The sequence below is a fragment of the Microplitis demolitor genome, chromosome 1 (genome assembly GCF_026212275.2).
Source record: "Microplitis demolitor isolate Queensland-Clemson2020A chromosome 1, iyMicDemo2.1a, whole genome shotgun sequence".
Taxonomy (NCBI): domain Eukaryota; kingdom Metazoa; phylum Arthropoda; class Insecta; order Hymenoptera; family Braconidae; genus Microplitis; species Microplitis demolitor.
In genome coordinates, this window is record NC_068545.1 from 2,435,854 (window position 1) to 2,449,240 (window position 13,387).

Here is a 13,387-nt window from a genome sequence, read left to right on the forward strand (position 1 = left end):
TTACTATAACATTTTTTATTGTCCATTAAATTGATATTTCTAACAAACATTTTTAATTACTTAATTTACTTAAACTAATTAATGATTTTAAGTGAATTAAAAGGAAAAGGATTGGCAGCTTGTTCCCTGAATAATTAATAATAATTTATAAAAACGTTTTTTTAATTAAACTTATGAAGATATAATAGTCTGCTCGAAATTATACACATTAGCAGTATAATATATATATATTTTTTAATTAATTATAATAAAAGTTATTATTTAAAGTTTCAACTCAACGTGAAATTGCACGAAAGGAACGAAAAATGGGAATAAAATATTAAAAACTGTTTTTTTATAACCAATTATTTATGCAACAGCTTTAGCTTCAGGTAAGAAGCTCTCCCAGTGTTTTATCAGTTGGTTCTGGTGCTGCAACATCGCTTCCAAGTATTCCGTAAGTTGTTTTTTAAAATCTTCAACTCTCAGTACTTCAAACCGCTCGACTTCCTTTTTGATCATCTTGGAAATGTTGTCAAACTCTTCTTGACCCCGTTCTACTTTAGCTTCCCAATCAATAACTTCAGTAGCTGCTTGAGTTGTTTTGTCACTACGACCGGCTTGTTCCAGTCGCGCTTTATGTTCGCGTTTTTTGTTCAACATCATTTGAGCGTGCTGCCAATTCTGGAATACTTTTACTCGTTCATGGAAAACATCCTGTAAATTAATTTATAAAAAAGTTATTAATAATTATTTTTTTAATTAAAGCGACAGAGGTCAATTGGTACGCGTGTGACTCGGGCGGTCACTAAAGTTAAGCAGCATTGAACAAAATGAATGGATTTGAAGAAAGTCTTTGAGCGCTAGGTTGTGGGATGATCTAGTGACCGGTATAATGGGAATTTTATCAATCACTGGAGCTTCGCCCGTACCAATTACACGGGCATGAGTTTTCTCTGTAGTTTCCCCATGTCTATGGAAGGCAGAGATGCCTCTACCCTCCATACCCATGTTACAAGTCGGGCTACAGTCGTAAGATAGAGTCAGATAATAGGAAAAGTCTGCAGTTGTAGTAAAAATTCAAAGTCTGTACACTGCACCCCATTAAAATTTACCTTGATAGCACCAATAAGAGCAACATAATCCCTCAACATTTCACCAAATTGATAAAGATCACTATTACTCTGAGCGCGTCTGACAACTTCGACTTTCTCAAGAGTCTCAGCCAGCTGAGCCAAAGCTCGTCCCAAAGACACTCCAACTTCTCCATGACCAAGGACAGCTATCGACTTGGCACTAGCACCCGTACAATTAGCCAGCTCGTGTCTCTGGTTGGTCAGAGTTTCGACCGCGGAATGCAGTGCCCGCAATTGGGTGTCCAGGGAGTCTATCTGAGCCGTCTTTTCTTCGAACCACTGGAAAATTTAATTAATTATTGCAATATATAATCGTGTATTAAAAAATAAAAATGCGTTAATGCAAAAGCAAGTGAGCTGGAATAAGTAATTTATGTAAGCGTTTGATGAAGCTGCGGAATTGTAATGAACGTACCTTACCCTCCTAATGCAGGCAACAAAAAATTATGTCACAGTCTTATGATTTTTTTATTGCATGCAGCGAGGCATTATTAGGTTTTTATTTTATTTTTTTAAAAATAAATTACTCTTACCCCATCAGTTTCGTCCATTTTGTAAGTTATTTTGTTCATTGTCTCGCCTACTTTGTTGAAGAGACGCATTACTCCAGCACCGCTCAGAGCTGATGTACTTGTAGCCTTCGGCAATTCCATATCTACATAAATAAAATATTTTAGCCCGAGGAACCTGAGCATCAGCAATAAATTAAGTGTAATATTAATTTGAAAAATTACCAGCTTCCAAAAATTCTCTAAAGTCAGGATCAACGCTAAGAACAGGATGAGTTGCGGTTCTATTTAAATAACGTTCCAAAGCAGCTCGACGTCTTTCAATGAATTCTGTTGAACTTGAATGCTGTTCCTGGCTTTTATCACCAGACATTTTTATTTTAGTCATGCCTAAATGTGCACAAGAATAAATTATTTAAAAATAATAAAATAATCTACAGTAAAAGATAACGAGTATTACCGATAACACTTTTTTCTGGCGCGGGTGGTATTATTCTACCGCTTCTCAAATATTTTTCAACTAGTTTATCATGAAGTCCGAGGAAATCACTGAACCGTCTGATAACGCTGAAGCTTCTCTTTCTAAAAATAGGCATGTTGGTTTTAGTTTCGACTCTGTAAACTACATAGGCACCCATTCCTTCGCCGATTTTTTGCGGTGACGTTACTGTTATTTTCAAGACCGCTTCTGTTGACTCTGTCGGCACCTTCATCACCAAAAAAATAAATAAAAATTTATATTGACAAAATATATGAGTAATAAACAATAAATTACTTCTTCAAGAGACTGGGATTGCTTGAGCGATTGACCTGATGATTCATCATTGATCGGCACTTCATGAAGGTCTCCAATGTCACTGGGCATACCTAGTGGTGAACTCAGCGGACCTGGTGCTGGACTAGAGACTGTAGAATATGAATTGTCATCCTGGGCATCTCGTAGTGTCAGTTTTGGAAGCTCAGCTGTCACTGATACTCCATTATAAGATGAATTACTCAATGGATTTTGATCCTAAAATACAATCAACGTATAGAGACTGGAAAAATCTTACAATTAATTAAAATAAATAGTAATAATAAATACCTGTATGGCAGATGCAAAAATATCTTCATCATCATCCTCCAATTCATTGTCCCTATTAATGTCAACTTGATCAAATAGCGGTGGAGGTTCCTTATTATCAGCCATTTTCTTTACTATAAATTTAAATTTAAATAAAATTTAAAAACTGGAGTATAATTATTTAGGTGACAGTTATTACCAGGGGATCGGCCCACTTCCAAGTACTATCGCGTTATCACAAATACCCCGTCTCGGTTATATTTTAGCTTTCAGCACGTAATGCAATAATATAATTCATCTAAAACTAATACCGGTTGAGCGATGATTATGATGCTGATGGTAATAATGATGGTGAGTAAATTCTGCTACTGCTACTTGCTTATGCTGCTTTATTTTATTAATTCCATGTCTAATAAAAAAATAAAAAATAATTACTGACCAATCAGCTTCAGTAAAATGTCACCAAATAGAGGATTTACTTTGTCCCTAGAGTTGTTGGTAATTTAAATGTCTGAATGTAGCAGACATGAGAAAATTTATAAATTTTAAATAAATAATTAAATAAATTACAATAATAAAATTTAAAAAAAAGGCGCGAACTGATTTTTCAATTATTTAAATACGTATTTTTAAATTTTTATTGCACTTATTTATTTGTTTAATTCAAAATTTTAAAATTGACAATAGTCAGTTACATTCACGCTCATTAATTTAAAAAATATATTTTGTGTAACTCATCTATACTTTTAAATAACAAAAATATTTAGCAGCTGATTGTAAATGGAACTTAAACACGCGCCAACTTCACATTGACATTACACTCAGTTCTGAGTACTGAGTATTTATTTATTTATATACATCAAGACATCACGCAAATATTGATAAATAAATAGACTTATTAATAAATTTAAATTACTATCAGTGAAATAAATTTGATAATGTGAAAAAAATTTTTTTATAATTAATTGAAAACTTAATTAAATACAAAATAAGTAAGTAATGACAAAATATTTATAAATAATAACTAGTATATAGACAATAGTATTAATAATATATCTAAAAATATTAAAAGGATGCCGTTCAAATTCCATCTGAAGAAAAGCCGCCAGTATAATGTCGTGTCTAAAAACCAGTATGTGATTTGCGTGGAGCTGCTGGACCAGACGTCAATCGAGTGCACTCTGGGAGTCGACAGTCTAGGGCAAGAGTGCCTGGAAAATGTCACCCAGAGACTGGGTCTGGGTCAGCCGGAGTTTTTCGGGCTGAGGTACATCTGCAGACACGGGGAGCCTTCTGCGAGGTGGGTCGACATGGACAAGCCTCTGAAGAGGCAGCTGGAGAAGGAGGCAAAGAGTTTCAGTTTGTATTTGAGGATCATGTTCTACATAACCGATGTCCAGTTGATACAAGATGACATGACCAGATATCACTATTACTTGCAACTCAAGAGCGACATTCTGGAGGGAAGGATCCACTGCAGCTCCAGACAAGCCACTTTGCTGGCGAGTTACTCGATGCAAGCAGAGCTTGGGAATTATGACCCTACAAGACATACTTTCGAATGTCTTCAGCAGTGCGCCTTCTTTCCTAAAGTAATACATAATTTTATTGTCTTTCCTTGATAGTTTCCACAATTTCATTGATCTAATTGATCTATTGATTAGGATGTGATTGACGCAGAAGCAAGTGGCAAAGATGGTCTACTACACTCAGCGATTTGCCAGTACAAGAGCTTAGCTGGAGTGACTCAAGCAGTTGCTGAAGAACTTTACATATCTAGTGTCGTTCAATTAGAAGGATATGGACATGAATCATTTACTGCTAAGGTAATTGGTTTAAAGTTATGAATTATTTAATTGATTTGTTAATTATCTGATGTGTTTTGATAACCAGGATGAGGGAAATAATCAAGTAGTTCTTGGAATTTCAATAAATGGAATAATGGTCGGGTACACATCAACACAAGCGACCCAATTTTACCGATGGAAAGATATAAGCAACGTAATAAATCATAAGAAAACTTTTCGAATAGAGTGTCAATCGGAGCATGAAGAAGCGAAACAGTTTTTCTTTCGCGATTCACGCAGCGCTAAATACACATGGCGACTGTGTATTGCTCAGCACACATTTTATATGCAGCATCAGGACTCCCGGCCCTCCGAAAGACTAACGGGATACTTTGATAGCGATACTAATGACTCGACTGAGCAGGCAGCTTCAGTTAATTTAGAAAATCGTAATGCTGATGATTCAATGCGATGGACTAGTTACAATGATCTCTCAACGACGCCTTATCCGCCAGTGGTATCAGTTTCTTCGACAGATCTAAATAATTTACGCGCTCTCCTTCCGTCCTACAGACCAGCGCCCGACTACGAGACCGCTGTTCAGATGAAGTACAACGGCGGGAATCCACCGCAGCCTTATTACGCGAACCAGTCGACGATTGTTGGTGCTGAGCTCTGTCTACTGGGCAATGTCGTCAATAGAAATAGATATTAACTAGTTTTCTTAACTTTTATTACTTTAATCCACCCTCGTTACATTTTAAATGTTGAAAAATTATATTTTAATAATTATATTGACATAAGGATTTTAATCAAACGTTTTATGTATAATCATTTTATTAAATCACGTATCAGTTTTAAAAATAATTTCATTATTTTAATCCACATGATTACGTCCCAAAGTTTAGATTTTTTATTGCATCTAGAAGAGACTCGGGGTCTGGTTTCCCAGCGGTAGCAGCAACAGGTAATCCAGCTTTGGCCAAAGCCTCTGCAGTCACGGGTCCAATTGCTACAGATTTAACTTTAGCTAATGATAGTGATCGTTTTTTAGCAGCATTCAAAATGTATTCAACGACAGACGGGCTAAAAAATACAAAAATTTGCCAGTCGTTTGTAATAATTCTCGACAAATCTTCGCTGAGCGATTCCGCGGCTAGAGTTCTATATACATTTAATTTCAAAAATTTAATTCCATTGGTCGTTAAAACTTTTTCAATCGTGTCTCGTGATATTTCGCTGCAGGGATACAGCAGCGGTTTGTTATTTTTTTCAGATTTATTTATAATGTAGTCTGCCAGCTCACGGGAGTTACCACAATGTGATCCTTCGCATAAATTCAACTTGAGACATTGTTTTGCTAGAGTTTCTGTCGACGGTCCTACGCAGAACACTGGCAATTTTTTCCATAAATCATCAAGATTTTCTACTGCTGAATTTATCGCTTCGATTGTTCTCGGACTAGTGAATATAAAACCTGCGGCAAATAAATAATTAATTTTAAAAAAACGTTATCTAAGTAATGAAATTTACCAGAGTATGATTCAGGATGGAGCAAACATTCTTTCAGATGATCTAGATTTATGAATTCAAAGCTCAGTGTCCTCAATACTCGGCAATTGTATCCAGATGTTTTCAAATATTTAACATATTCTTCCTGGCTTTCATTTTTTTCGCTCAATCCTTTACAGAGTATCACGTCATTGCAACTACTTGACATGTTAGTTAATTAATTGGCAAGAAGCTCTATTTAAATTCAAATATTTTCAAATCTTTATTGTTGTTCATTACTTGCACTTACTCAAAATAAATACAGAACGTGACACCTCCTAGTGGCTGATGTTCAAACTCGGCACTTTCCGGCGCGATAAATGTAAATGAAATTTATATAAACGTCGAATATATATGTGGAGGTATTGCTTAATTAATTAATGTTAATTATATACAAGTAAATCACTTGTTATTAATTAGTACTGCACATTTTGCAGGATAAATTTTATCAACAGGTATCTGGTGATTCATTTTTGTTAAAAGACACCGTAATTTTAAATATCTCTATTTTGAGTAAAAACTGACGATTACTTAATTAATAATCAAGTGAAAAAACTGTATTTATTTATGCACTTGTTTTACAAGCATTATTTACAGTACACTTTTAAATTAAATAATTCAAGAAAGCAAAGTATCAAGAGCAAGTTTTTTGAGGAAATTCTCAGACGATACCTCACACTTTTTTAAAATATTTAATGAACTGGACCTGTCATAACAGTATGAAATTTTATCAATTAATTAAAAAAAAGACAAGTTATAATTTTGCTGAGATTAATTTTTTAAAAAATTAATTAATTGTTAGCAATTAGGAGCTTAAAGAAATTTGAAAAATAAATTTCAGTAAAAACATCAACTTTATAATTCGAATTTTCAAATTTTTTAGGATAAAGTTTTGTTTAGCTTCTAATTGATAACAAATGTAAGTACTTTATTTAAATGTATCTCCGTAAAATTGTCCTTCTTTAATGCTTTAATTTTTTGTAATTTAATTAAAAAAATTTTAATACCGTGATGACAGCTGAAATTAATTGAAAATTTTCAAAAAGTGGCCTGAGAATGCCTTTAAAAATAAAACGATGCAAAAAAATTCAAACAAAAAAAAATAATGTATAAAAAAAACAATAATAATAATAATAATAATAATAATAATAATAATAATAATAATAGTAATAGTAATTAATTGGGTACTAAAAAAATAATCACTGCTCGGAAGTTTCATCAAGACGTTTTATAACTTTCTTGTATTCGTCTTCGAGTGCGCGGTATTCTTTCTCTAGTGTTTGAATACGCTGTTCATTGGGCAGAAGAATGACATTCCCACTTTCTTTTTGATCTAGACTCTTGACAACCGACTCCAACTTCTTTAAATCTCTGCGCTCGCGTTTGTAAGGAACATTGAGACGCTTCTTGACTTCTAATCTGTACTCGCGATACTCTTTCTCATTAGCCAGGTCGGTGACTCTCAGCCTCAAAATTTCGTAGATCCTCCTGGCTTGTCGTTTGTTGATCTTAAACTTTTCCCGCGCTTCTAGAGCCATAGTCTTGTTGAACTTCTGCTGGAGGAACTCGAGCCCATAAGACGGTAGAGTCAAGCAGTTCAGCGCGTCAACGTAATCTCGTACTCTTTGGAAGTTCGTCGAAGGATCTTCAACTGAAATAAAATAAAATATATTTTTCCATGCAATTGTTTGTTTCCTTATGGTTTTAACTAAAGATATTGATAGTGGGAATAATTACCAGTGATATCAGTAACATGATTATCACCAATATACTGTCGATAAATGGCTCTCAATAAATGTGCGCCCAGTCCCAGACCTTGGAATGGCGGCAAAACGAGAATTTGAGCAATACGCGGTCTAGTATGATTTGGATAAGCATAATACTGATAGACAGTAGCAAAACCAACGGTTGCGTAACGTGAACACCCGGATGTCGATGTGTATTTTTCAAACATATTGAAGTAATGCCACTGGTCATCATCGATGTCTATAAAACTAGCAGCGTCTATGTACCAGAGTAAAAATGTCTGTAATCGTTGATGATATTCCTTGAATCCTTTGCAAGTCATGTCTGCTTTAAATACTTCAAAATTACGCGTCTTGTCCTCATCATCTAAGAAAATTATTTAAAAATTCAAATATTAAATTAAATTAATTAATTTACCGATCGAGTTTTTTAAGAATTTAAAATACCAGTGACAGTAAACGAGTGTATCAGTTCTCCAGCGGGTCTGAATGTGTCCTCCTTGGTCAGTGACTTGATGAACGAATCCAAGTTATCATGAACATGGGGCGCTAACTTGTCCATCAGTTTAGGCAGGACTTCATCGGGCTCAACTTCATCGTCCATTCCTTTCCGGAATTTCTCTGAGTAACTCATTCCCAGATAAGTCTCCAAACATCCAGCGGAGTAGTACAACTTTATTTTAAGATCTTTGTACCCGAATATGGTCTCGCTGTCACCAAATACCTGGTGAGACATCTCCGGAAGAAAAGAAGTCTCTTTATCTTCGAGATCACGCTCATCTCGCACCAGTTTGAACTCTAGGACTTCGTTGCTATCAACTACGTAGCTCCGAAGACGTCCTAGTGTCGCATCATCCAACATCCTGGTGAAATAATTATCATATTTAATGTCAATACTTAATAATTATTATTGTATATGTGTACATATTTGCTGTTCATGATAAAATATGTTGATTAACTGTCGATCGCGGATTTACTTAACCTCAAAAAAATTATTTTATACTTGAAGTAAAAAATTAAACTAAAATTTTTTTAAAAATAATTTTACTGTGTCGATTAATTGTAATGAAGAATAATTGATTAGTAAATATATACGTACTTAAATTTTTATCTGTTGTAATTATTTGTGATAAATAAATTGAAATAACTTTTAGACTGTAAACATAGAAGTCTTGGCGCCAATATTTCTATACCTGGACGCGTTTTTTGCGTTTTTATTTATTTCCATTCTGGATTAATACCCTCTTGCTTTTATTGGCGCAAGCGCAGTTTGAAATATTCGGTAGATGGAGAGAGAGATTTCCGAAGTTCATTCAATCATTGGACTAAAAAGTAGCGCCACTGCGGATTAATTTAAATTTCGCCTATCAGATGACGAGATGGCTGACTGTTGATTCGTTTTCATAATTACTCTATTATAATTTATGTAATTGTTTTATATTTTTGTAATTTCTATTCATTAATTGTAAATTTGGTTCATTGTCATTATTATCATCCGTTTTTAATTTTATATAATTCAGATGAGGCAGATATATTGATGATCCAGATAAATATCCAAATTCCCAATGATACATATAGATAATCAATCACCGAAATCTCGATGATACAGATTGACTGTCTTACTTACTGAATGTAAGTCTTAATAAATCAAAAAGAAAATTTTACACTCAAGAATTTCTGTAGAATTTTGATTGAAAATCTATAGAAATAAATCAGGACTTGTCACCACGGTACATAAATTAAATAAATAATCTCCTTTTTTCGTACGTAAGTACTCCTTGTAAGTCCGCAACATAAAACCTGGAGCTCATCCACCCAAAAGCAACGCGACAAATTTTTTCTCGAAATATCTGCTTTAATTTATCGCGTTACTAAAACCAAAAGGGCGTATCTCAAAATATACGCCCTTTTGGTTCTGCAGAACCAAAAGGGCGTATAAAAATTTTTTTTTTTGCTCCAATCAATGTAAAAATATTGAAAACATTAAAATCTATGGAAAAAACGAAAAAAAAAATTTTTTTGTTTTATGCCCTTTTGGTTTTAAGCAAAAATTTTTTTAAAGTCATAAGGGCGTATCCTATTTTTTCGGTTTATTATTAATTATAGGTCAGAGTAAGAAAAAAAATTGCAAGGGTAATAAGAATTATCACTCCACAACTTAATGTATCTGAACAAATATTTATTTGAATAAAAAACCAAATTTCTTTATTTAATTTTGATCGAATCTTAAGTTTGTCACAATTTTTTTAATTCAACAATTAATGTAAAAAATATGTATAATTCGGGAACGAAAAAATTCTAAATTCTATAAGTGCTGTGAAATTTAATTTAATCAAATTAAAAAAATGCACATTTAGATTGTTCAATTTTTCAAAGGTGCATTTTTTCATTTTTCAATCAAAGTTTCATTTTCTGTTTCCTGTTTTTTTTTTTTCTTTTTATTTTCAAAAATCAATTACCGTTGTTCTTGAGAATTGTTATGGTTCTAGAATACCAATATATCAAAGCAAGTTTAATGACCTAAATCATTTTTGTGCATCAGGCACCGTCCCACAAAAATATTATCAATATTATTAAAGATTAATTTTCAGCGATGGTAATAGTTTATAAATTTTTTTATTATTGTCAAGTTATGTTCTAAAAAAAATTAAAAAAATTTTTTTCATACTCTTAGGTACAGATGATTCTGACGATGGAGATGGTATAGGACTAATACCCTGATGAATTTATTTTTTCTCTATTTTTTATTTGTTTTTTCACTTAAATAAATATTTGTTCATATAAATTAAATTGTGGAGTGATAATTTTTATTACGCTGGCAATTTTTTTTCTTACTCTTACCTATAATTGATAATAAATCGAAAAAACAGGATACGCCCTTATGATTTTAAAAAAATTTTTTCTTAAAACCAAAAAGGCGTAAAACAAAAAAAAAATTTCTTTCGTTTTTTCAATAGATTCTAATGTTGTCAACATTTTTACATTGATTGAAGCAAAAAAGTTTTTTTATACGCCCTTTTGGTTCTGCAGAACCAAAAGGGCGTATATTTTGAGATACGCCCTTATGGTTTTAGTAACGCGTTATGATCCTGAAGTTATCAGACAATTAACAATTTTCGAATTGTAATCGGATTTTAAAATTCGACTGGCTCTTTGGGTACATATTATTGTATCATAATATTTATCTTCGACTGGTAATAAAGATAACCTATAATTATTATTTAAATGGAGCTAAGCAATAAAAGTTGAGGTTAAGAGTAATTGTATACGTCTTAAAATTTTTTTTATAATAAATATCTATTTTTTGTTTCTTAAATTAAAGAATTATAATTTATTAATAAATACAACAAAAATAAATTTGTTGTAATAAATAATAATTTTAAATTAAAAATGCAAAGGTGTTGTGTAATTGATTGTCAGAGTAACAAACAAATTTCAGAAAATAATATAAGTTATTTTAAGTAAGTACTTTTATATATCACATAAATTGAATTACTAAAAAACAAACTTTTTCATAAGTTTATATATTTTGCAATAGATTCCCATTTGACGATGATAATTTACTGCAAAAATGGATTTCACAAATTGGAAATAAAGATTGGAAGCCCAAGGAAGAGGACAAAATATGTGCCGCTCATTTTTCTGCAACAGATATCGAACCAACGACAAATAATTATAAAAAACTAAAAAACGGTGCTGTGCCAACGATATTTCCCAGTCCGAAAACAGAGCCAGGATTTGTTATAAAAAATGAACAAGTTTGTAATAATGAAAGTAATTCGCAAGATGTTAAATTGATTTCATTCCAAGGCCCGACACCTGTTATTTTAACACCACAATTAGTCAAGCAGCTGCCGAGAATGATGAGTGGACAGAGGTACAGAAAAATTTTACCTAAAGTCGAACAAAGTACTGATGTAAAACTGAACTCATCGCAAGGGTATCAACAACAAGTACCAGTACCAGCGCAATCCATGCAAAATACTTCTAATGCAGCTAATCCATGTTTAATTATAATTCCTTTTGACAGTAATACTCCCGCATTGTCAAATCTTAGCCCTGCGGTTTCAAATAACTGCCCTGTGGTGCCGAAAAATGAACCTGTGGAGCCAAGTAATAACGTGGGATCTGATAAATCAACTGCAGAACTAACCGACAAGAACTTCGTCTTGAAGGTAGAAGTAAATAGATATTACACGAAGGAACAGTACTTGTCAGAGTTTCCCCAAGTCAATAATAAAGTCGAAGACGAAAGTGAGAGGGAAATTAAGTCGGAAAAAGTTGATACCAATGATGGACAAGTTTTTGTTGATAATTTTGCCTTGAACAGACGTGTTATATTCAGCTTAGATCCAGTGACAGGCGAATTAAAAGTAACCAAGTGTGCAATTCCTCCAGGAACTGCTGGACAGTCGGAAGAAATAAGAAACAATAGTAAAATAAAGCGTAAACCTTTGAACAGACGTCAATTGAATAATGAACCTAAAAGTAATCCTCCTAATAATAAGAGGAAACGTCAGATTAAAAAACCTCCTCTAAATAGAAATTTTCGACACGACAGTCAGTTTACTCTCTTAGATTTAAACAATGGAATGAAAGATGTTAAAAATAAATCGATTAATCAAAATATGAATGGTCAGAAAACAATGTAAGTATTTATCTTTAATATTTTTATTTATTGAGTACGAAACCTCAGTTTTAAATACTAGTAGATGAAACACTTGTACATTTATTTTAAAATTTTTAAAACTGGAGCAGTCACTTCATTTACTATTTAGTATTGGTAGTAATTATTATTAATTGAATATATTTATTTATTTACAGAATAACAGAAGCAAATTTACAAGAAAGATATACAAAGGCGCAAAAAAATTTTAACGTTTTACGTAGACGAGTTCGAGTTCTCCGTCAGACTCGTAAACGTGAAATAGATCAAGTGGAGAAACTGCAAAACCAACTGGACCATCTTAAGTCAGACAGCCAAGATAAAAGCCGCGTATCTAATAATCACGAAGAGTCATATACAAAAAAATTAAAATCTCTGACAGAAAATGCGAGTATGCTGAATAATGAAGTATTAATTATTAAATTGCCACCTAATCAATGCGCGCAAACTTCTGATAACATGTCAGCGCATAGTCCGACGTCAAGTATAAACTCCAGCGTGTCTATCATTAAAAGTAATAACGTCCATAAGAGGACGACGGCGTCCGGGATACTCAACAGCAGAGAAGCCGCTGAGAAAACTATTTCCCGCGAGCTTATGGACATAAACTAATAAGTGTAGTTAAGTTTAATGATTATTTTAAAAAATTTTTAATACTATTAATTATTAGTTAATGGCGATAAATAAAAGAAATTAATTCAATTATAAATATAATGTAATTTTTTTGTAAATTGTGAACAGTAGATAAATATTTATTTACAGTTAGAAAATTAATTTCTTATTTTATTCCTTTTCATTTTTTATTAGTTGATTAAAAAATTTATTTCATTATAAATTAAAAAAAAAAAAAATTAAACAAACTTGTCTCAGGAATTTTTTCTATTGATGATGATGCTGCTGTCGTCGGTGGGCTGGAATAAATTAATTGATTACTTCAATAATTAGGTAACA

General features: G+C 32.6%; 5 protein-coding genes across 5 annotated transcripts; 2 read left to right on the forward strand and 3 right to left on the reverse strand.

Moving 5' to 3' along the window:
• Nucleotides 1-99: 99 nt before the first annotated feature.
• On the reverse strand, nucleotides 100-3,072 carry LOC103568443 (sorting nexin-2). The gene is made up of 8 exons (XM_008545301.3): nucleotides 2,887-3,072; nucleotides 2,709-2,821; nucleotides 2,400-2,636; nucleotides 2,085-2,331; nucleotides 1,850-2,014; nucleotides 1,649-1,770; nucleotides 1,095-1,394; nucleotides 100-696 (listed from the first exon to the last, which is right to left on the reverse strand). The coding sequence occupies exons 2-8, from the start codon at nucleotides 2,811-2,813 to the stop codon at nucleotides 349-351; spliced, it is 1,524 nt and encodes a 507-aa protein (XP_008543523.1). The 5' UTR covers nucleotides 2,814-2,821; nucleotides 2,887-3,072; the 3' UTR covers nucleotides 100-348.
• Nucleotides 3,073-3,481: 409 nt separating this feature from the next.
• On the forward strand, nucleotides 3,482-5,189 carry LOC103568434 (tyrosine-protein phosphatase non-receptor type 14). Its single transcript, XM_008545290.3, has 4 exons — nucleotides 3,482-3,679; nucleotides 3,760-4,279; nucleotides 4,352-4,513; nucleotides 4,581-5,189. Exons 2-4 carry the CDS (start codon nucleotides 3,761-3,763, stop codon nucleotides 5,187-5,189), a joined length of 1,290 nt encoding a protein of 429 aa, XP_008543512.1. The 5' UTR covers nucleotides 3,482-3,679; nucleotide 3,760.
• Nucleotides 5,190-5,347: 158 nt separating this feature from the next.
• On the reverse strand, nucleotides 5,348-6,474 carry LOC103568423 (uroporphyrinogen-III synthase). The gene is made up of 2 exons (XM_008545278.3): nucleotides 6,008-6,474; nucleotides 5,348-5,951 (listed from the first exon to the last, which is right to left on the reverse strand). The coding sequence occupies exons 1-2, from the start codon at nucleotides 6,192-6,194 to the stop codon at nucleotides 5,365-5,367; spliced, it is 774 nt and encodes a 257-aa protein (XP_008543500.1). The 5' UTR covers nucleotides 6,195-6,474; the 3' UTR covers nucleotides 5,348-5,364.
• An 82-nt stretch (nucleotides 6,475-6,556) lies between these two features.
• On the reverse strand, nucleotides 6,557-9,013 carry LOC103568415 (histone acetyltransferase type B catalytic subunit). Its single transcript, XM_008545266.3, has 4 exons — nucleotides 8,870-9,013; nucleotides 8,218-8,633; nucleotides 7,763-8,137; nucleotides 6,557-7,676 (listed from the first exon to the last, which is right to left on the reverse strand). Exons 2-4 carry the CDS (start codon nucleotides 8,630-8,632, stop codon nucleotides 7,225-7,227), a joined length of 1,242 nt encoding a protein of 413 aa, XP_008543488.1. The 5' UTR covers nucleotide 8,633; nucleotides 8,870-9,013; the 3' UTR covers nucleotides 6,557-7,224.
• A 2,001-nt stretch (nucleotides 9,014-11,014) lies between these two features.
• On the forward strand, nucleotides 11,015-13,167 carry LOC103568408 (uncharacterized). Its single transcript, XM_008545255.2, has 3 exons — nucleotides 11,015-11,231; nucleotides 11,309-12,418; nucleotides 12,595-13,167. The coding sequence occupies exons 1-3, from the start codon at nucleotides 11,161-11,163 to the stop codon at nucleotides 13,046-13,048; spliced, it is 1,635 nt and encodes a 544-aa protein (XP_008543477.1). The 5' UTR covers nucleotides 11,015-11,160; the 3' UTR covers nucleotides 13,049-13,167.
• Nucleotides 13,168-13,387: the final 220 nt, after the last annotated feature.

Excerpts from the sequence above, each read along its gene's own strand:
- LOC103568443 (XM_008545301.3), bottom strand. The coding sequence starts at position 2,813 with ATGGCTGATAATAAGGAACCTCCACCGCTATTTGATCAAGTTGACATT. Across the intron at positions 1,771-1,849 it reads TAGAGAATTTTTGGAAGCTG|ATATGGAATTGCCGAAGGCT; the intron begins GTAATTTTTCAA and ends TTATTTATGTAG. Across the intron at positions 1,395-1,648 it reads AAATGGACGAAACTGATGGG|TGGTTCGAAGAAAAGACGGC; the intron begins GTAAGAGTAATT and ends TAAATTTTCCAG.
- LOC103568434 (XM_008545290.3), top strand. The coding sequence starts at position 3,761 with ATGCCGTTCAAATTCCATCTGAAGAAAAGCCGCCAGTATAATGTCGTG. Across the intron at positions 4,280-4,351 it reads AGTGCGCCTTCTTTCCTAAA|GATGTGATTGACGCAGAAGC; the intron begins GTAATACATAAT and ends TCTATTGATTAG. Across the intron at positions 4,514-4,580 it reads ATGAATCATTTACTGCTAAG|GATGAGGGAAATAATCAAGT; the intron begins GTAATTGGTTTA and ends TTTGATAACCAG.
- LOC103568423 (XM_008545278.3), bottom strand. The coding sequence starts at position 6,194 with ATGTCAAGTAGTTGCAATGACGTGATACTCTGTAAAGGATTGAGCGAA. Across the intron at positions 5,952-6,007 it reads CCATCCTGAATCATACTCTG|GTTTTATATTCACTAGTCCG; the intron begins GTAAATTTCATT and ends TATTTGCCGCAG.
- LOC103568415 (XM_008545266.3), bottom strand. The coding sequence starts at position 8,632 with ATGTTGGATGATGCGACACTAGGACGTCTTCGGAGCTACGTAGTTGAT. Across the intron at positions 8,138-8,217 it reads ACACTCGTTTACTGTCACTG|ATGATGAGGACAAGACGCGT; the intron begins GTATTTTAAATT and ends TAATTTTCTTAG. Across the intron at positions 7,677-7,762 it reads TCATGTTACTGATATCACTG|TTGAAGATCCTTCGACGAAC; the intron begins GTAATTATTCCC and ends ATTTTATTTCAG.
- LOC103568408 (XM_008545255.2), top strand. The coding sequence starts at position 11,161 with ATGCAAAGGTGTTGTGTAATTGATTGTCAGAGTAACAAACAAATTTCA. Across the intron at positions 11,232-11,308 it reads AATAATATAAGTTATTTTAA|ATTCCCATTTGACGATGATA; the intron begins GTAAGTACTTTT and ends ATTTTGCAATAG. Across the intron at positions 12,419-12,594 it reads ATGAATGGTCAGAAAACAAT|AATAACAGAAGCAAATTTAC; the intron begins GTAAGTATTTAT and ends ATTTATTTACAG.